This window comes from Rattus norvegicus, chromosome 1, assembly GCF_036323735.1.
Source record: "Rattus norvegicus strain BN/NHsdMcwi chromosome 1, GRCr8, whole genome shotgun sequence".
Classification (NCBI taxonomy): Eukaryota; Metazoa; Chordata; class Mammalia; order Rodentia; family Muridae; genus Rattus; species Rattus norvegicus.
Window position 1 is genome coordinate 215,192,838 of NC_086019.1, and position 21,082 is coordinate 215,213,919.

Genomic DNA, 21,082 nt, shown 5'->3' on the forward strand with positions numbered 1-21,082 from the left:
TTATCAAAAAAAAAATACTACTTGGACAGGGTTGGAGATTTAGCTCAGTGGCCGAGCACTTGCCTAGCAAGTGCAAGACCCTGGGTTCGGTCCTCAGCTCTGAAAAAAAAAATTACTACTTGGAGAAGTAGGTTCTCCCCTTCCACTCAAGTTGTAGAAATCCAACTTAGATGTCAGGAGGCAAGCTCTCGTACCAACGGAACTTAAGATTTTGGTTTTTGAAGTCTTGTAGAGACCAGGCTATCCTGAAATCAAGATTTAATTTACCCAGCTCCAAAAAAAAAAAAAAAAGATTTAATTTAAAGTAGCTGTTCCATGCCTTTGATCCCAGCACTCTGGACAAGAGAGGCAGATGCAGGTTGGTGTGTGAGTTTGAGATCAGTCTCAAAGCTTGGTCCACATGGAAAGTTCTAGAACAGCCAAGGCTTCATGAGATCGTGTCTCAAAACAGCAAAGACAGTGACGATGACGTGATGATGATGAGCAACATAGACTCAAGCGTGCTAGGCCAAAACACCACTAGATCTGCTCCCTAGCCCCTGACAAGTAATTTGCTAACAACATGCATAGTGGTTATTCTTCCAATTTCTCCTTCTCCTTCTCCTTCTCCTCCTTCTCCTTCTTCTTCTGTTTATTTATTTATGTGAGTACACTGTAGCTGTCCTCAGACACACCAGAAGAGGGCATCGGATCTCATTACAGATGGCTGTGAGCCACCATGTGGTTGCTGGGATTTGAACTCAGGACCTCTGGAAGAGCAGTCAGTGCTCTTAGCTGCTGAGCGTCTCTCCAGCCCCCAATTTCTTCTTTTAAAATTACATAATCACCACTAGGTGGGGTGGCACATGCAGGCAGATCTCTGTGGGTTTGAGGTCTGCCTGGTCTTGGTATTGAGTTCCAGGTCAGCCAGAGCTATATTCTGAGACCCTGTCTCAAAAAGACAGAAATAGAAGTAAAAAAGAAAACGGAAAATTAAAAAACACAGGGAGGCGGTGGTGACACACTTTGATCCCAGTACTGCATTTGGGAGGCAGAGGCAGGTGGATCTCTTTGTATTACAGGCCAGCCTGGTCTACAGAGAATTCCAGGACATCAAGTACTATGCAGAGAAACTCTGTCTCAAAACACCAATAAACAAACAAACAAACAAACAAGTAAAAATAAATAAATAAAAATTAAAAAAGGAAAAGAAAAACGAAAAAGAAAGAAGAGAATAAAATTGTATTGCTTATCATGAATGCTCCAACTCGTGTGTTTAGGTCAGAAGACAACTAACAGGAATCCTTTTTTCTCTGGTATCAAACTCGTGGGTCTTAGGAATCGAACTCACATACTTCGGTTGGGCGGCAAGCGATTTTACCCGCTGATCCATGACACAGGCCCTCTTTAATTTCTAAAGCCCTACATGCGGGTCTGGACTTTATTCACGGTGGGTGGGTCTTCTTCCTGTCAGTTTCCGTCCGCAGATGTCCCCGCCCACCAGGAAGGATCTTTCGGGCTCTCGTCGGCACCCGTCCACCCTGTCTCCACGTGACACAAACAGACAGGGCACTTCCGCTTCCCGTCCACTCTCCTCACTCAGTGTCTACACCCCCCGTCCCCGGGTCCCCCGCCCGGTGAGTTAGCGAGCGCCGGGAGGGCGGCGTCGCGGGCGGAGTCGCCCCGGGCTGACCCTTGCCGCCTTCCTTCTTCTCACCGCAGGTCCCCGCGGTAGCGGAGGCGGGCGCCATGGCGGAGCTGACGGCTCTGGAGAGCCTCATCGAGATGGGCTTTCCCAGGGGACGCGCGTAAGGGAACCTCCCCTCTAGCCTGTGGTGGGAGGCCGCGGGCCTGCCGGGCCTCACTGTCACCATGGCTGGTGGGCGCTATTCACGGTGTTTCTGCCCTCAGGGAGAAGGCTCTGGCCCTCACAGGGAACCAGGGCATCGAGGCTGCGATGGACTGGTGAGCGACTGGCACGGGTGGAGGAAGTTTGGGGGCCTCTGGGAAAGGCGGCCTCAAGGCTAACCCCCTGCCAACTTTCTCTGCCCAGGCTTATGGAGCATGAAGACGACCCCGATGTGGACGAGCCTCTAGAGACTCCTCTCAGCCATATCCTGGGACGAGAACCCACGCCCTCAGAGCAAGTTGGTCCTGAAGGTCCTGACTGGGAGACATCTTGTGATTCTAGCTATCTAGTGAGGGCCTGAGGAAACCAGAATGCTTTCACTATAAATAATAATACTAGTTGCTTGTTTGTAGGATCTGGGTCTGCTGCTGGAGAAAGCAAACCCGTTTTGACTGAAGAGGAGAGGCAAGAACAGACTAAGAGGTAACTGTGCAAGTTCAGTGTGTGTGTGTGTGTGTGTGTGTGTGTGTGTGTGTGTGTGTGTGTGTGTGTGTGTGTGTGTGTGTTTTGTTTGGAGCCTGCCTCACTCCTGTCCAGGCTGAACTCTGGATCCTGCTGCCTCAGCCTCCAGAGTGCTGGGATTACAGGTCTTCACCACTGTGCCCTGTATTATTTTTTGAGACAGGGTCTAGCTGTGTACCTCAGGCTGGCCTGGAACCTAGGCTAAATGCAACGCCACATTCTTCTGAGTGTTGTGATCACCATAGCTAGCCCATTAACACACTTTCCCAAGGGTCATGGGTCATCTTCCTTTCTTCTCAAATACAAACACAAGTCAGGACAGACCTGGCCTTTCCAGTTAGTGGATGTTGGGGGAGTCACCAGGAAACATCTCATACAGCACAAGACTGTCTAAACTCCTGCGTGGCTGCAGACTCCCCTGAAATCCCAATTCTCTGGCCCCTACTTTGCAAGTGCAGGGACTGTAGGTATTCACCACCGTGCCTGGCTCTTGTCTGCCCTTTTTAAAAAAACAAAAAACAAAAAGGCCCCATGCATAATGTATGTGCTCTAACACTGAGCTACCTTTTTTTTTTTCTTTTGGTTTTGGTTTTGTTTTTTTCAAGCCAGAGTCTGTCTCTATCCCCGCTGTCCTTAAACTGGCTCTATAGACCTGGCTGGACTGAAACTCAAGAAATCCACCTGCCTCTGCCTTCTGAGCACTGAGGGGTGCACTGTCACCACCTAGCTTGCCCTTTTTATGTTACTGTCTTGGCTTTGTTTTTTTTTTTCTTTTTTTTTTCTTTTTTTTGGAGCTGGGGACCGAACCCAGGGCCTTGTGCTTGCTAGGTAAGCGCTCTACCATCGAGCTAAACCCCCAACCGGGCTTTGTTTTCTTTTATCTGTCTTGGAACACAATCCTTTAATCTGTTAATTCTCTGTTTAAACTCACCTTCCCACTCCATATCCAGCTTCAGCTTTTTCTTCTCTGCAAAACAGAATGTTGGAACTTGTGGCGCAGAAGCAGCGGGAACGTGAAGAAAGAGAGGAGCGAGAAGCTTTAGAACGAGAGAAGCAGCGGAGGAGACAAGGGCAAGAGCTGTCAGCTGCACGACAGAAACTACAGGAAGATGAGATACGCCGGGCTGCTGAGGAGCGCAGGAGGGAGAAGGCTGAAGAGCTAGCTGCCAGGTCTGAAGACTCATAGGTCACTAACGGAGGAAGAAATGAAGACTTGCCTTGCCCATGTCTGACCTATCTTCCTCCTGTCTCTCTTCTAGACAAAGGGTTCGAGAGAAAATTGAAAGGGACAAAGCAGAGAGAGCCCAGAAGGTGGGTGATGAGGAAGTCTGTGGGTATAATGGAATAGGTGGGTCAGTTTCCTTCCCATTCTCAAGGAAAAAAACCATGTGCTTAGCATGATTTTTTTGAGGCATAGTTTTACTCTGTAGCCCAGACCAGTCTCAGACTCCTGGCACTTTCCTGCTTCAGCCTTCCAAGTACTCTTAACTAAAAGCTGCGAGTCGCCAAACCTCATGTAGGTTTGGCTTTTTGTTTGTTTGTTTGTTTGTTTTTTACCCGTGTGCTGGAGGTGGAACCTTTATACATGCTAGACTAGTGTACTACCCCTGAGCTAGTACTTCATTTTGTCTTTCAGTATGGTGGTACCGTGGGTTCTCGGTCATCCCCACCAGCAACAGATCCAGGTCCTGTTCCTTCTTCTCCCCGCCAGGAGCCCCCTACGAAGAGGGAGTATGACCAGTGTCGCATACAGGTACTGTTTTCAAGTGACCATCTTGCTTCTGGAACTCTGTGTTGGCTTATAAAGTGTCCAGCCCAGAGCTGTTGACACTTGAGTCCCCTTTGCCAAATCTCTCCCTTCTTTGTACGTGACTTTTGAAATCCTATCTGCTCTACTCTTTGGAGAGATCAAATTTCACCTGCCTGTCTTATTTAAATCCTTACTTCATTCTTACTAAGCAGTTTTAGATTCATTACATGGCTGTTTTCATAACATGGTACTTACAGTGGTTTGTAAAAGTAATTCCATCTTGGAAGGTGACAGGGAGTCCTTTACCATCACCTACTGAAGCGGAGTACGAGTGATTGTTCATCGGGTCCTTTAAATAGTATTTGTGCTGGTTCAGATGCTCCGAGGAAAGCAGGGCCAGCTGTAGTACCTCCTTTCCTTTCTTGGCACTTCAGACAGGGTTTCACTATGTAGACTAGGCTGATCTTGAACTTGGAGCTACCGCTGCCTCTTCCTGAGTGCTAGGATTACAGGCATGTGCTACCACTCCCTTTTTTAGTCTTGAGACTGGGTCCTGCTGTACTGGCCTGGAGCTGACTATGAAGATCAAGCTGACCTCTAACTTCTGGTGAACCTTCTTCCTATTTCTTCTGTGTGCTGTGATTATAGGCATTGCTATTACCTGGTCTCACCCTGCTTATTCATAGTTCTGTTTTAACACAGGGTCTTGTGTACCTGATGCCTGCCTTGAATTTGTTCTTCCAGCCCTGGAGCTCTGTGCAGACCAGGCTCACCTTGAACTTTAAGAAATCTGCCTGTACTGCTTCCCTAAGTGCTCAGGCTATAGGCATGAGCCCCCATACCTAGTCCTCAACAGCTTCAGTGCTCATAGTACTGCATCTCTCTTGCCTTCTAGGTTAGGCTGCCTGATGGGACTTCACTGACCCAAACCTTCCGGGCCCGGGAGCAGCTGGCAGCTGTGAGGCTCTATGTGGAGCTTCACCGAGGGGAGGAACCTGGACAGGACCAGGACCCGGTGCAGTTGCTCAGTGGCTTCCCCAGACGGGCTTTCTCAGAGGCTGACATGGAACGGCCTCTGCAGGAACTGGGTATGTTATGTGAGACCAGGAGTCGGGGCTTAAAGGAATGAGGGGTAGTTGGGATGGGTTGGGATGAATAGTCAGTTAGGATAGAAGGGGTTTAAAGGATATAGTATGTGTCCAGAAATTTGAAAGCCCAAAACCTAAGTATCCTTGTAATTCAAACTCTTTCTTCCACCTTTAGGACTCGTGCCTTCTGCTGTCCTCATTGTGGCCAAGAAGTGTCCCAGCTGAGGGTCCTCCATCCCACCATCTCTGTCTGACCTCTTCATCTTTGATAAAGCACTGACATTTCCTTCCTAATAAATAGACCCTTTGAGTTCTGTATATGCCTGTGTCCTTTGAGTTCTGTATATGCCTGTGTCCTTTGAGTTCTCTATATGCCTGTGTCCTTTGAGTTCTGTATATGCCTGTGTCCTTTGAGTTCTGTATATGCCTGTGTCCTTTGAGTTCTGTATATGCCTGTGTCCTTTGAGTTCTCTATATGCCTGTGTCCTTTGAGTTCTCTATATGCCTGTGTCCTTTGAGTTCTCTATATGCCTGTGTCCTTTGAGTTCTCTATATGCCTGTGTCCTTTGAGTTCTCTATATGCCTGTGTCCTTTGAGTTCTCTATATGCCTGTGTCCTTTGAGTTCTCTATATGCCTGTGTCCTTTGAGTTCTCTATATGCCTGTGTCCTTTGAGTTCTCTATATGCCTGTGTCCTTTGAGTTTTCTATATGCCTGTGTCCTTTGGGTTCTCTATATGCCTGTGTCCTTTGAGTGACCAGGAAGGGCGATATGGGAAGATAAACGGAGGGCAGTTGAAGTAGGACCTCCGTCTTCAGTTTGCAGTAGATATTTCTAGGCTTGATTAGCTGCTTGGTAGTGGGGATATTTACATGGCACTTTTTGTTCATAAGCATGAGATAGTATATGAAGGTTTTTATTTGTTTTGATACAGACTATTTAGCTCTGTCCATTCTGGAACTGTATAGACCAGGCTGACCCTCAAACTCACATCCAATACTCGTATTAGGCAACTTATAGTTCCAGGGAGTCCGATGGCCATTTTGCCTTTTGGGTACTAGGTGTGCACATAGTGCACATGAAATTATACAAGCACTCACATTTTAAAAAAATACCTTAAGTGTTTTGAGGGGCTGGAGAGGTTGGCTCAAGTGCTTAAGAGCTCTACTGTTCTTGGAGAGGACCTGACGTCAATTCTCTATACCCACATCACATGATGGCTCCAAAAACCAACACCTGTCTTTCCTGAGCACATGGTACACATATATACATGTAGGCAAAACATACACAAATGCATCTTTAGAAAAAATTTTAAGGGGGCTGGAGAGATGGCTCAGCAGTTAAGAACACTGACTGTTCTTCCAGAGGTCTGAGTTCAATTCCCAGCAACCACATGGTGGCTCACAACCATCTGTAGTGACAGTGTACTCAATACATACATAAATCTTGGGAAAAAAATTTTTTTAAGCTGGATTATGGTGGTGGACACCTTTAATTTCAATACTCAGGAGGCAGAGGCAGGTGGATTTCTTGAGTTTCAGGATAGCCTGGTCTATAGAGTGAGTTCCAGGACAGCCAGGGATACAGAGAAATCCTAGCTTGAAAAACAGTGTTTTGAGTCCTGCATGCATACCATACTTTTTGCCACAGTACTGGGGATTGAAACGGGCTTGATGCTTGTTGAGGAGCACTTAGCTGTATATTAGTCTACTTTTTCATGTGGGGGTCGTTTTTTAAAAGATTTATTTGTTTATTGTATATGAGTACACTGTAGCTGTCTTCAGACACACCAGAAGAGGGCATTGGGTCCCATTACAGATGGCTGCGAGCCACCATGTGGTTGCTAGGATTTGAACTCAGGACCTCTGGAAGAGCAGTCAGTGCTCTTAACCACTGAGACATCTCTCCAGCCCTCATGTGGGGTCTTAACTGTATTTCTCATGCTGGCCTTGAACTTCTGTTTCTGCCTTGGTCTCCTGCTGGGATAACAGGTCCCATAGTTAAAAGTGCTATATATATAAAGGCTAGATTTAATATTTTAGATCAGATCAACAAATTACAGGGCTTTGTCCAAACTGTCATTGGTAGCAAATATAAGAACCTGTACACCCACTTGGGAAGCCTAGGTCAAGGTATTTTTATTTTGTTGAGAAAGAACCTCTCTGTAGTTCTACCTGTCCTAGAACTCATATCTACCTGCCTCCTCCTGAGACCTGAGATTAAAGGTGTATGTCTCCATGCTCTGCTTGACTCAAGACCTTATCTAGCAGACTTAGGGAGATTTTTCCTCTGCCCTAGTGTCTTGTCAAATCTCTACTGACTTGTCCTTATTCCTGGGTGCGGAGAAGAGGCCACAAACCAACCATTAATCACACTCACTGTGTAAAGATGACCACTCTCAGTGTATAGCCCTGGCTGTCCTGGACCTTGCTTGTGGTCTGCTGCTGTTTCTACTCCAGTGCTGGAATTACCAGCATACTATTTCTAAGTTATGGGGAATCAGATTTGCAATTTTGTGTATGTTAGCTGAGTACTCAACCAGGTGAGTCCTTCTATCTCTAGCCACAAACATATTTTCGGTTGCAACTGTTTGGAAATTATAAGTTGTAGAATAGATAAATGAAGCCAGGAGTAGTAGCACAAGCCTGTAATCCTAGCACTTGAGAGGCTGAGTTGGGATGACTACTTTAAAGCCAGCCCGGGCCACAAAGACACAAAAGAACCTTCACTGAAAAATGTTTTAAACGTACAAAGATTCATATATACACATACATGGGCTAGAGATGTAGCTCAGCCATGGGCAATGTTTATTAGCATGCCCACGGTGATGAGGCTTAATCCTCATAACAAACCAAAAAAAGATTTGTGGGGTTGGGGATTTAGCTCAGTGGTAGAGCACTTGCCTAGGAAGCGCAAGGCCCTGGGTTCGGTCCCCAGCTCTGAAAAAAAAGAACAAAAAAAAAAAAAAAGATTTGTGACCTGCTTGATTTCTGAAGTTCTAGCTGCTGTGGCTTTTTTGTATGCTTGGCTTTTGTGTGCCCCCAGGCCTGCTTCCATGGTTTGTAGCATTTCCAAAAAGTTACTATACTGTGTGTGGATTCAGACACAGAAAGCATGATACTGTAACGAAACCTAGGGAATGAGGACCCACTATATTCATGAATTCATTTATGTACGGCTACACCAGTGGAGGTCAAATGAAACAGAAGTCCATTCTCTCAGTCCACCATATGGGCTTCAGGGATTGGATTTAGGTCTTCAGGCTTAACTTAAGGTGCCTTTCCCCATTCAACAGCCCATCACTTTCCCCACAGCCATTCACAGTTGCCCTTTGTGGGAATGGTGGGAATTTTGCGGTAGACTCTCAACTCTAGTCCAGGACAGCCTGGGATATACTTTATACCTTCAAATACGTTAAAATTCTGACCCAGACTCCAAGTGCTGGGACTGAGGCAGAAGCCACCACATACTGCTACATTTTTCAGCTGTCTGCTTTTACCCATTTCAAGATAGCTATGACCTTTTTGTTTTTTTCTGAGACAGGGTTTCACTGTGTGGCCTTAGCTCTCCTGGAACTACCTTAGTACACTAGGCTGGGCTTAAACTCAGGTATCTGCCTGCCTCTGCCTCCTGAGTGCTGAAATTAAAGGTGTGTGCCACCACCGCCCCCTGGCTAGTTATGAACTTTAAAGAACAGACCCGAGACCCTAGTTTGTTGTTTTTGAGAGCAGGTTTCACTCCTCTGGCAGGTCTGGAATATACTATACAGACTAAGCTGGCCTCATAGATATCTGCCTGCTTGCTTCTCCCAAGCACCTGGGTCTAAAGATTTATAACAAGAGAATGGCAATATCCAAACTCAAAGAGGTTTTGTATCATGTTTTAATAGTTTCCTTTTGAGGTGGTCTCATTGTGTAGGAGCCCAGGCTTGTCTTGAACTTGCTATCTTCCTCCCCCACCCCCTTTTTTCTTTTTTTCTTTCTTTCTTTTTTTTTTTTTGAGATAGGGTTCCTCTGTGTTAATCCTTGGCTGTCCTGGAACTTTGTTCTGCAGACTGGGCTGGCCTTGAACTCACAGAGATCCGCCTATGTCTCCACATCTGAGTAGTGGGATTAAAGGTGTGTGCCACCACTACCAGGCTAAAAATTCTTACCTCATCTTCCTGAGTACTGGAATTACAGATGTGTGTTATGCTATGTTTGAACTAATGAACGATCTGGACTGATAAGCAGTTCCAGTAATAGTAAGTCAGCTTGTTTTAAGAGACTTGAACCCAAAGTAAATAGTAACTAGAAGAGGCATTGAAACAGTCAAAAGACCCTTCTCCAACTTTGCCTCAAGGACAGAAGTTCTGCTGGTATTCACTGCAAACCTTATATTCAAGGACAACTCTAATTTGAAGATTATGGCTTGGAGCTTCACTCCTTTATCCACAGTATTTGGGAGTGGAGGAAGGATCAGTATTTTAAGGTCAATCTTGACGACATATCAGATTCCAGACTAGCCTGGGATATATTAGACACTGTCTTTTTAAAGAAAAGTCTGGGTAGGTAAGATGGCTCAGTGGGTGAATGCACTTGGCCTGCAAGCCAGATAGGGTGTATAAGTAGAGACAGTCTTCCCAAAGTGTTCCGACTTTTTCATTGACAGAGCACACAAGCAAGACACAAAAACAGACTTTAGGAAAAAGTCTTTTACCGACAGTTGCAGAAGCAAACTCAGATCACGTGACCCATTTTGAAGTCAGAAGACTTAATTGGACTTAAGAACTGTGCAGGGGGGAGGGTCCACAGCTCTTTAAGCATTAGATGTCCAGCTTCGAAATTCACTTAATGTGTAAACTGCATTTATTAATTCCTTTGGTTCCACACATCCGACCCTGTCACTCGATGTGCTCACTAAACGCATTCCCCCAACCGCAGCAACCTGTGCCTTGGAGAGAGTCCTGGTATGTCTCCTGAATCCCGACTTCATGTCTGGAGCACCAAGAAAGGTGCCTTACAGATTCCCACGACCATGGGCAAGCTCTGGTGTCATGCTGACCTGCCGTCGCCTCTAACTGTCCAGTTCCTCCTCCAGGCCACGTTCTCCTTCGTGGCTGCGGCGTCCTTCAGGGTAGCCATCACCAGTTCCTTGGTCCTGACTGCTTCGTCCCTGCGCCGCGAGTCCCTTTCCGGCATCTCCTGTGGGCAAGAAGTATGTTTGCATCCCGGAACAAAAGACAGGGACTCTCCCTTCGCACACCCACCTCGGGGAGTCCGGTTGTTTCTACCTGCAGCATTAACTGCTTCTGTAGTTCTCCTGGGGTCACTAAGGCAAACAGAATAGAACCCACGCCACCTCCCGCGCCTAGCACTGCAACTACAGCCAGTGCTTTACGAGCTGCCTCCATGGCGAACTACACTACAAACGAGACGCCGTCCGCACCCTCCCGCAGCCTAGAAGGGAGCCATGACATGTCACCGATTCCTACACGGGCTAGAGCGACCTAGGGGCGGGGAGGGGCCTGGCCTAAAATCATAGAGAACAGCTGGGCTAGAGAGGCCGGTCCCTAGAAGTGTTTCTTTTGGGTAAAACACTCTCACACACACAAAATAATGGGAAAAAAAAAAGTTGGAGCTGGAGAGATGCTTCAGAAGTTAAGAACGCTGGCTGCTCTTCCAAAGGACCTTGGTTCAGTTCCCCAGTATCTCACAATTGTCTGAAACTCCAATCGTAAGGGATCTGACACTCTCATACGTGCCAACAAAACCAATGCACATTAAAAAAGAAAAAATAGCGCTAAGTACCATTGGCTTCCAAGAGTGCATGGTTGCTATGGATATTACAATTGCCAGCATTTTCCGAGAGGGATAGCACATACCTTGGAAGACAGAGTCAGGTGAATCAAAGAATTCAGGGGCAGCCTGCTCTACAAAGTGAGTTCTAGGACAGCTAGGACTACGCAAATCAATAAAAGACTGTTCAACCGGTGTTTTACGTATACAATGTAAACTAACGGCTAACACCTGAGATCTCAGTACTTAAGGAAGGTGAATCTGATTTGGAGGCCAATCAAGACTTCGTTGAAAGACCTTGTTTCAAAACAAACAAAGTGCATAGGGGTTAGGACAAAGAACAATTCAAAACCATGTGTACAGGATAGGAAACAGATTTTTGTTTTTCTCTTCAGAGTATCAGGCAAGCTTGGTACCACCATATATATGCTTATTTAATCTGCCCCCCTCCCTTTAAGGGCTTGTAGGATTTCACTTTGTAGTCCTGATTGCCCTAGATCTTTCTATGTAGACCAGGCTATCCTTGAGGTCTCAGGATTTTGCCTGCCTGTGCTTCTTGAGAGCTGGAGTTTAAGGCTTATGCTAGCAAACCTGGCTCCTCTTCTTCGTTGCTGTCATCTTCGTCGTTGTCGGAGTCGTCGTAGCGGTAAACAGGTTCTTAATTCTCTTCACTGGTTTTGAAGTCTAAGAAACCTTGTATTTACAACCTCCTGCCTTAATCTCTAGAATCCCTGGGGTTTACAGACCTGTACTACTTTGCTTACAAATCTGAATTTTTTTTCAGTCCCATAGATGGAGTCAGAACCTTGTTATCACTCTACCACTGAATGACAGCTCCAGTTTAATTGACTTTCCTTCTTTCTTTCTCCTCCCTTCCTTCCTTCCTTCCTTCCTTCCTTCCTTCCTTCCTTCCTTCCTTCCTTCCTATGTAGACAGGGTCTCACTATGTAACCCTGGGTTTTACTTTATAACTGGCTGGCTGGAAACTTGCTATGTAGACCAGGTTGGCCTTGAACTGACAGAGATCCATCAGCCTCTGCCTTCTGAGTTCTGGGACTAAAGGCATGGGCTATCATGTGCCTTTAAGTGTACTTTAAGTAAACAAGTAGCCTGTTGCTTTTTCTCCTTTGGCATTGGTGGGTTTTGTTTTACTTTTACATTAGAAAAGCTGCAATTTTTCATAACCTGCTAAGTTATAGTCTAGAGAAGAAAATATTCCCTAGATGTGTTATTCTCAGAAAATTGTTCTTTGTATCTTGGTTTCTGTATTAGAAAAATACGACTTATCATTTCCTTACACTGTTTAGGCTACAGAGATGAAGGTCTAATCATGTACCGGCTGAACCATCTCATGTGCCTAAAAAATGATATTCGTTACAATAAATGTCTCATAGTTTAATGATGCTTGAGTATATACATCGTGTTTGTTTCTTTTTTTTTTTCTTTTTTTCTTTTCTTTTCTTTTTTTTTTTTTTTGAGATAGGGTTTCAGAGTTTTTCTGTGTAGCCCTGGCTGTCCTGGAATTCAATTTGTAGACCAGGCTGGCCTCAGACTCAGAGATCTGCCCACCTCTGCTTCTCTAGTGCTACCATTAAAGGCAAGTAGCACCAACACTTGACTGATATTGAGACTATTTTAAAGAATTCGGCTGATATGCAGATATGCAGAATGGTAGCGGTACATGCCTTTAATCCCAGTACTTGGGAGTCATAGGGAGACAGATCTCTTGAGTTCAAGGCCAGCCTGGTCTACAGAGTCAGTTACAGGATAATCAGGGATACACAGCAGAACACTGTCTTGAAAAACAACAAACAAACAAGCTCTTGGCAGGCTAGGGGAGAAGGCTCAGTGGTTAAGAGCACTGACTGCGAGGACCTGGTTTGGTTTGATTCCCATCACCCTCACGGTGCCTCACAACCATCTGTAACTCCTCTCCTGAGATATCCAATGTCTTTTTCTGGTCTCCGTGACAGAAGACACACCTGTAGGCAAAATACCTGTACTCTTTTTTTTTTTGGAGCTGGGGACCGAACCCAGGGCCTTGCGCTTCCTAGGCAAGCACTCTACCATTGAGCTAAATCCCCAACCCCTAAAATACCTGTACTCATAAAAATAAATATAATTTTAGTAATAAAAAGGGTCCCTGGTGGGCTGGAGAGATGGCTCAGCAGTTAAGAGCATATCTGCTATCCCGAGGTCCTGAGTTCAAATCCCAGCAACCAGGTGGTGTCTCACAACCATCTGTAATGAGATCTAGTGCCCACTTTTGGTGTGACTGAAGACTGCTGCAGTGTACTCATATAAATAAAATAAATTTTTTTAAAGAAAAGAAAGAGTAGAAAAATTTCCATGTACAGTAAACATATACATTAAAAAAGGGTCCCTGGGAAATAGCAAAAGCCACATAAGTACTCATTAAATAACACACAAACAGGCCCAGGAATGGAAAGATAGCTCAACTGTGGAGAGTACTAGCTGATCTTCCAAAGGATCTGGGTCCAGTTCTCAGCATCCACGTGCCAGCTCTGTAACTCCAGAGCTAGAACTTTTGATACCCTCACACAGACAGGAAAAACACCAATAAACATTACATACATTTAAAACAACAACAGCAAAATCCCAAACCAAACCCACTTGAGAAAACCAGTAAAGAAGGAGTTAGGAAATCCATCCTCACAGCTCTTTATTTATAGGGCTTTAATCCAGATGCCCTTGTCTCCTACCTTGACTACCATCCCCAGTGTCTCAGGGAGTAAACAGAATAAAGCCCTGTCTTTCCTCTTTGGCTTCTCCCTCCCATGGAAGGCCCACAATCTCCCAGCAGCTCATCATCCCTTCCTCAGCAGTGATTAAGGGGCCTTCTCCAAAGAAGATTAAAGCCAGTCTGGGTGGGCACTGGGCACAGGTACTTGACCCAAGTCCAACCTTCTACTTCTTAGAGAGTCACTGCCATGGCTCTTGTGCCGGGGAGTAGCAAGGATGGACCTTGGTCTGGAGAAAACCCAGACTCTTCATGGCATCCAGAAAGTCCCCAGTTGGCCACTCCTCTCTCAAAAACCAGAGAAAAGCCTGGCAGATGTGAAGGTCATCAGGATGTTGAGGTGAGTATTACTATAGCGCGTCCTGGGACAGACTCATCTTCGAATTGTGCCCAACTCCCCTGCTGTACTTATGCAGGTGTCTCAAAAGCCCCGCCTGCCCTCTATTGTGGTAGAGGCCTCAGAGGGGAATGAGGAAGATCAGGAAGACCACCAGTGGCCACATGAGGACTTGCTGGTGCTCACTGATGAAGAAGAAGATGCAGAAGCTTTCTTCCAGGATCGAAGTGAAGAGCCAGGTGAAAGTGGTGGCTTATTCATTCAGGCCACTGACATCTAGACTTTTAGACCCACAGTAGATGTCCAGGAATGTTAGAAATAGGAGGCGTGGTGTGCTTTAGGAATAAGGTGCATAATAGCATGCAGGGAACCCTGTGTTCCAATCCCAGTACCACACACACACACACATAATACGCACACACAACACACATAACACACACACTCATCTTACACATAACACACACACCACACATAACATACACACACACCACACATAACACACACACATACCCCACACATAACATACACATACACACACATAACACACAGACATACCCCACACATAATACACACACAAATACCCCACACATCACACACACACACACACACACACACACACACACACACACACACATGACACATAACACACAGACATACCCCACACATAATATACACACACACACACACACACACGCACACACACTGGGTGAGAAAAGTCTAGGCAGTTGAAGTTGATACCATTGATGAACACTAGTGGACAATTATGATGTTTTGTGTTTTTTTTGAAGACATCTCACTACATAGCTCATACAGTCCTCAAACTAAAAGTCGTCCTGCTTCAGCCTCCGAACTGTGGGATTCAAGCCTCTAACACCATGCCCGGCTTGTTTGTTTGCTCGCACCTTTATTTAAGCACTGAACCGAGAACCCAGAGAGGCGCTGTACTATTTCACTACTTTTCCAGTCCTTTTTCATTTAAATCATTAATTTATTTGACACAGGCTCACCCTGCACCCTGGAGCTCACTGTGTGACCCAGGCTGGCCTTGAACTCATGTAATCCCTTTACTTCAGCCTTCTGAGTATCTGAGATTATTACAAACCTGAGCCACAGGCTCTATTCCCTCTCTGATTTAGAGGGCTATTCTGATCTTGGAATGATTGGCATCTCTTTAAAAAAAAAAAGAATTTTATCTGAGTGATAATGGTGTATGCCTTTAATCCACAAACTCAAGAGGCAGAGATAAAGAGGGCTCTGAGTTCGAGGCCAGTCTGGTCTACAGATTGAGTTCAGGGTCAGCTAGGGCTACACAGAGAAACTCTGTCTTGAAAAAAAAAATGTTTTTAAATATATCTGGGTATGGTGGCTTCTGCCTTTAATCCAGACTCTCAGGAGGCATGGCAGATCTCTGTGAGTTCGAGGCCAGACTGGTCTACGTAGTGAGAATGTGTCTCCAAAAATGAAACATAGTATTTTTCATTTACTCGTGAGTGTGGGTACACGTGCACCATAGTGTGTGTGTATGTGTGTCAGAGGATGACTTGTAGCTTGCTCTCTCATCCCACCTCGTGGGATCTGGGCACTAAACTCCTGCCGGTGATCTTACTTGTGGAGCGACACTTTCTACTACTTGTTTGCTTGGTTTGTGTTTTCTGTTGTTTGTACTGTTGAGGATTGAACCCAGGGCTTTAAAACATTTTCTAAAAATGTGTGTAGCTGGGCCAAGGGTGATACACATTTAATCTCAGCAGATCGAGGCAGAGGCAGGATCTCTGTGAGTTTCCACACAGTGAGTTCCAGACCAGAGCTATACATTGAGAGCCTGTGTCAAAAAAACAAAATAATGGGGTTGGAGAGATGGCTGGATTGCTCTTCCAGAGGTCCTGAGTTCAAATCCCAGCAACCACAGGGTGGCTCTCAACCACCTGAAATGAGATCTGATGCCCTCTTCTGGTGTGTCTGAAGACAGATCATGTGGGTCTTAGGGATTAAACACCCTTATACTTAGCTCATGTGATCTTTTGCTGGCTAAGCCACTTTACTAGCCCCACACACCAAGGTCTTTTGCTTGTTAGGTAATTTATCAACCACTGAGCTTCACCTACGGCCTTAGTCTGCTTTTGTTTCTTTGCTTTCTGGAGACAGGATTCATTATTTATCTTGTTTGGCTTGGGTCTTGCTGTTATCTTATTCACAGTGCTTAATACTTTTATCTTAAGAGTTTTCAGAACAACTCAATTAAGCAGACAATTTCCCTTTATAAATGAGAAAATGGCTGGAGAGATGGCTCAGTAGGTAGTGCCTGCTTTGCAAGCATGTGGACTTGAGTTCAGATCTCTGCTATTCACACAAGCACCAGTTGGGCATGACAGCTTAGCGGCGAGCAAGGTGTACTCTAGAGGGTGAGATCAAGCAAGCTACCTAGTTAGACTAGTTCAAGGGCAATCGAGGAAGATACTCGATGTCAGTCTCTGGCCTCCATACCTGCAGGCACTCTTCAACACAAAGATACACAAACTACCAACCCTACTCCCGCAAGCTGGCCAGTTCCACTGACCCAGTCCTGGATTAGAGGTAGAATATAAAGGCAAAATAAAACGCCTTTGTCTAATACACAGATAGAGGCTCAGCAGTTCTATGAGAGACTGCTGCACCTTTGTGAGGGCCTAGGTTTGTTTCCTAGCACTCATGAGGTAATTCACAACCATCTGTAACTCCAGATCTAGGGGATCAGATTTCTAATCTCATGCACCAGGCATGCATACGGTACAAGCCAAAATAGCTAACTCTTGGGCTGGAGAGAGATGGCTCAGTGGTTAAGAGCACTGACTACTCTTCTAGAGGTCCTGAGTTCAATTCCCAGCAACCACATGGTGGCTCCCAACCATCTACAGAGATCTGATGCCTCCTTCTGGTGTGTCTGAAGACAGCTACAGTGTACTTGTGTATAATAAGTAAATCTTAAAATAACTGCCTCAAATCAGTCAAGACACAGAATATCAAGAATATTTAATGTTCACAGGCTAACTTTCCTCCCAGGTTGGGCCTGGATCCCACAGGACCCCACATCTCCTTTAAGAACATTTAACCCTGGACTTGGCTGGGGTCAAGAACAAGAAGAGGAAGATGCCTCTTGGATTCCTGAGGGTATAGAGGGTCAGGAAACTACTAATCTCTGCCCTCTTTGGGACCCAACAGGGTCCTGCATCTATAGAACCCGATTTATGGAATATTCCCATCTCCCACCTCCCAGTACCTTTGGGGGTAAGTATTGTTTTTTTTCCCCCTTCATCTCCAAAGCTCTTTGACCTATTCTAGGCTACGAGACACACAATTCATTGGTATTGGATTGAGCTCAGTCAATGATGTTGGATCTCCCCAATCCCAGCCATTATCACCCTCAGGCTCCAGAGTTAGAAACCAGGACACAAATTGTGCAAACCTGGACTCCATTCCCAAGTACTAGCTATTCATAATACAATGACAAAATCCCAACTCTATGCTAGACCAACAGCAACTCTCAGAAATCTTTTAAGATTTAACTGTCCTTAAAAGTGCTTAACTGGGGCTGGGGATTTAGCTCAGTGGTAGAGCGCTTCGCAAGGCCCTGGGTTTGGTCCCCAGCTCCGAAAAAAAGAACCAAAAAAAAAAAAAAAAAAAGTGCTTAACTTTTATACCTAGTTTTACTCCAAGCAGGGTAACTGAACAGGAGCATCCATGAATCAGGCAAACCACCCTTAGCAACAGTATTCAGGATGACTGGAAGGAACGTAAGGATAGTAAGGCTCCCTCTCAGATTCTGCAAAGGTTTGGCAACGACCTCCTTGTGAGAGGCGGTTTTTGTGAGTCTCCACCCCCGGAGACAAGTCCACTCCTAGAACATCCACAGGGTGGGTGTAGGCCCGTGCAGGATTGAGACCTATTTTACTTCCAATAGCCCCGTGGGAAATCTGTGCCTCATGCAACAGTTTAGATGCCAGGCAGTTTGAGGGTAAGTGTGGAAGGCCACATGCTACCCCAGGTTAGTTCTGGGATTACACGTGTGCACCCTTATGTTTGGCTTTTTATCACACCAGTCAACTACAGATTAAGATTCCCTGGTCTTTAGGATCGCACCTTCCAGGCTCAGGCTTGCATATCCCCGCACCTGGGTCGATATTTGGTGAATTCCACTCAAGAATCTTGAGTCTCCCATAAGTTCGACCACAGATCTTTAGTAAATACTCACCCGCACTCCCAACATGTGCTTTAAGTCCTAAAGATCGCAAATTCCGAGTCGCAGGAAAAAAAAAGAAACGCACACAGGGTTCTTACGGTTCACAGACTTTATTGGTTCAACAATGAACAGCAAAGAAAACGTTAACTATCACTCCGGGGGCATCATGTAGACCTGAAAAAAAAATAAAAAGCGTTGAGTAATTTAGAGGGGACTGCCGGACTTAGCTGCATTTCTGCACGGAGGTGTTCCGGCGTCTGAGGATAGAACCTGCGAACGGGAGACCGCAAGCACCGAAGACATAACACCGAGAGGGCCGGAGCCCTTTCTTCTACCTCCGTACATTACGGGGAGCGGGACCGCACGCCCGTTCCCCGCCAAGAAAAGGAGGATCTTCAAAGTCAGGCCCAGACCCCAGTAGCTCCCAACTGCCCACGCACAGAAACGCAGACCCACCACTTACGTGAAGGCCACCCTTTGAAAGGCCACAGAGCGCGCGGAACAACCTTATATAGGCCTAGTGCCCGCCTCCAAACTGTGATTGGTCCGGGGCGTCAGAGGGCGGGGTCTTGTGCGCGTGGCGGAACCTGCTAGTGGAGCGGAAGTGTGGCTCCGGAGTGAGCCTCGGAGTGTAGCAATGGCACCTCCGGGAGGAAAGATCAATCGTCCTCGGACGGTGACTGGACTGTGGGAGTGGGAACCGTTTTCCCCTTTGTTTCCCTTTGCTTCCCAGCATTTTCTCTCCGGAAACAGGATCAGTTGGGGCCTTGGTTGTTAGGTGCGGAGGATCCCGGGTGGGCGTGCACCACTTTACGTTTATGCGCATCCTTTTTCAAATGCAGGAGCTGAAAAAGAAGTTGTTCAAGCGCCGCAGGGTACTAAGCAGGGATCGGCGACGGAAGCGCCTGGTGGTCGGGGCTGTGATAGACGAAGGGCTGACTACGAAACACCACCTCAAGAAACGTGCGTAAGTACAGTATTAGCCTCCTCCGGTTGGTCATTCCTACCTACTTCCTACCAAGCTGCAGAACAGCCCAAAGCTCTCCAATTTTCGCGTTCTCGTTCACGTTTATGCAGGAACTAGTTGACAGTTAGTTTCCAAACTACAGCGTCTTCCAATACCATTGCTCACAGGGTTTTGTTGTTGCTGTTGTTTGTTTTGTTTCGATTTTTCAAGCAGAGTTTCTCTGTAACCTTGGCTGTTCTAGAACTCTCCGAGTTGACCAGGCTGGCCTCGAACTCACAGATCCATTTGCCTCTGTCTCCCAAGTGCTGGGATTAAAATTGTGCACCACCACCACCCAGCTGCTCACAGGATTTTTTTAGGTTTGGATTCTACTAAGAAACTAAGGAAGGCTGTCTCCAACCCTAGAAATGGTTAAGTTAGGTTTTTGAAATAAAGGCACAAATGTAAATGCATACTATTAAGTTACTGGCATAATACTATTGAGGTACATATTGAAATCAAAATAACTGTTAAAAGTCCAAGTGTTGGGGCTAGAGAGATGACTCAGAGGCTAAGAGCACTGACTGCTCTTCCAGAGGTCCTGAGTTCAATTCCCAGCAACCACATGGTGGCTCACAACCATCTGTAATGGGATACGATGCCCTCTTCTGGTGTGTTTGAAGACAGCTGCAGTCTCCTCATATACATTAAATAAATAAACCTTAAAAAAAAAAGTCCAAGTGTTAGAGTTCACTGAGGATATTAGAGCCCATTAAGTAATTTGAATCCAGAGACTATAAAACTAAATCAGGCATGATGCTTCCTGCTTTTTCAAATTCCAGTGCCAGGAGTCTGAGACAGAAAGGTTGGCTGTTTGTTGGCTAGCCTGGGCTACTTAGCGAGATGTTTTCTCAGCTAGGGTCACTTTTGAGGCTTAGGTTGGTACAAGCTAACCTGGATGTTTTTGTTGTTTCCCGTGGCCCAGATCCAGTGCACGAGCCAACATCACGCTCTCTGGGAAGAAGCGCAGGAAACTCTTGCAGCAGATCCGACTTGCCCAGAAAGAAAAAGCAGCCATGGAAGGTAAATCTGGGGCACAGAGGTTCCACAAAAAGAAGTCTGGATTTTACCTGAGTTTTATCTTTTTTTTTTTTTTTTTTTTTGGTTCTATTTTTCGGAGCAGGGGACCGAACCCAGGGCCTTGCGCTTCCTAGGCAAGCGCTCTACCACTGAGCTAAATCCCCAACCCCATGGGGAGTTTTATCTTTAATGCTTCCTTTTTCTTTTTGTTCAGTGGAAGTTCTCTCCACGTCAACCGGGACTAGTCAGCCAAAGCCCAAACGACAAAAGAAGACACAAGCTCCCCAGGACGTAGATATGGAAGATCTTGAGGATAAAAGATAAAGTTCCTACCTCTTCTACCAGAAGATTCTCAACAGCACCTACAAGGATTTGGAGGACTTTGGAAAAAAATATCACCATATTTCATTCTCCCAGACACCTCTTCTATAATGGACCCTTGATCTCCCCTGGAGGTATATATTGGGATTGAAGAGGACAGAGAAAGACTGGAGAGGGCCCTCTCTAGCAGTTAACTCCTTTTGTAATAAAGCTCTAGTGCTTTAACTACCATGTGTGATGAAGCACAGTGGGGATGGGACATAGAGAAAGGCCTTCGAGTGTGAGTGGCGACACTTCAGAAGCAGGACACATTGTGAGCAACAAGAAACTAGGTAGTGAAGGGCATGGTAGCACATGCCTTTAATTCCAAGATTTGGGAGGCAGAGGCAGGCTGATCTCTGTTCAAGGCCTCTTTGGTCCTCACATTGAGTTCCAGGACAGACAGGACTTTATAAGA

The 21,082-nt window shown here is 45.8% G+C and overlaps 3 protein-coding genes and 1 non-coding gene across 5 annotated transcripts; 2 read left to right on the forward strand and 2 right to left on the reverse strand.

The window, feature by feature from the left end:
• The first annotated feature begins 1,580 nt into the window (after positions 1-1,580).
• Positions 1,581-5,506, forward strand: Ubxn1 (UBX domain protein 1). The gene is made up of 10 exons (NM_001034829.2): positions 1,581-1,616; positions 1,702-1,787; positions 1,891-1,944; positions 2,033-2,139; positions 2,242-2,311; positions 3,329-3,520; positions 3,610-3,661; positions 3,987-4,103; positions 4,996-5,188; positions 5,364-5,506. The coding sequence occupies exons 2-10, from the start codon at positions 1,729-1,731 to the stop codon at positions 5,411-5,413; spliced, it is 894 nt and encodes a 297-aa protein (NP_001030001.2). The 5' UTR covers positions 1,581-1,616; positions 1,702-1,728; the 3' UTR covers positions 5,414-5,506.
• A 4,356-nt stretch (positions 5,507-9,862) lies between these two features.
• Uqcc3 (ubiquinol-cytochrome c reductase complex assembly factor 3) lies at positions 9,863-10,641 on the reverse strand. Its single transcript, NM_001168661.1, has 2 exons — positions 10,460-10,641; positions 9,863-10,370 (listed from the first exon to the last, which is right to left on the reverse strand). Exons 1-2 carry the CDS (start codon positions 10,577-10,579, stop codon positions 10,221-10,223), a joined length of 270 nt encoding a protein of 89 aa, NP_001162132.1. The 5' UTR covers positions 10,580-10,641; the 3' UTR covers positions 9,863-10,220.
• A 7,880-nt stretch (positions 10,642-18,521) lies between these two features.
• LOC120100346 (small nucleolar RNA SNORA57) lies at positions 18,522-18,669 on the reverse strand. The gene has a single exon (XR_005500114.1). It is a non-coding gene; the product is annotated as a small nucleolar RNA SNORA57 (small nucleolar RNA).
• A 151-nt stretch (positions 18,670-18,820) lies between these two features.
• On the forward strand, positions 18,821-20,850 carry C1h11orf98 (similar to human chromosome 11 open reading frame 98). 2 transcript variants are annotated; one of them, NM_001109581.2, is made up of 4 exons: positions 18,884-18,954; positions 19,121-19,245; positions 20,210-20,307; positions 20,519-20,850. In NM_001109581.2, exons 1-4 carry the CDS (start codon positions 18,916-18,918, stop codon positions 20,626-20,628), a joined length of 372 nt encoding a protein of 123 aa, NP_001103051.2. In that variant the 5' UTR covers positions 18,884-18,915; the 3' UTR covers positions 20,629-20,850. The 2 variants fall into 2 exon arrangements, with proteins under 2 accessions (XP_063130833.1, NP_001103051.2); XM_063274763.1 differs by having other exon boundaries at positions 18,821-18,954; positions 20,210-20,850.
• Positions 20,851-21,082: the final 232 nt, after the last annotated feature.

Excerpts from the sequence above, each read along its gene's own strand:
- Ubxn1 (NM_001034829.2), top strand. The coding sequence starts at position 1,729 with ATGGCGGAGCTGACGGCTCTGGAGAGCCTCATCGAGATGGGCTTTCCC. Across the intron at positions 1,945-2,032 it reads ATCGAGGCTGCGATGGACTG|GCTTATGGAGCATGAAGACG; the intron begins GTGAGCGACTGG and ends TTCTCTGCCCAG. Across the intron at positions 2,140-2,241 it reads AGAGCAAGTTGGTCCTGAAG|GATCTGGGTCTGCTGCTGGA; the intron begins GTCCTGACTGGG and ends GCTTGTTTGTAG.
- C1h11orf98 (XM_063274763.1), top strand. The coding sequence starts at position 18,916 with ATGGCACCTCCGGGAGGAAAGATCAATCGTCCTCGGACG. Across the intron at positions 18,955-19,120 it reads AGATCAATCGTCCTCGGACG|GAGCTGAAAAAGAAGTTGTT; the intron begins GTGACTGGACTG and ends TTTCAAATGCAG. Across the intron at positions 19,246-20,209 it reads CACCACCTCAAGAAACGTGC|ATCCAGTGCACGAGCCAACA; the intron begins GTAAGTACAGTA and ends CCCGTGGCCCAG.
- Uqcc3 (NM_001168661.1), bottom strand. The coding sequence starts at position 10,579 with ATGGAGGCAGCTCGTAAAGCACTGGCTGTAGTTGCAGTGCTAGGCGCG. Across the intron at positions 10,371-10,459 it reads AGAAGCAGTTAATGCTGCAG|GAGATGCCGGAAAGGGACTC; the intron begins GTAGAAACAACC and ends TCTTGCCCACAG.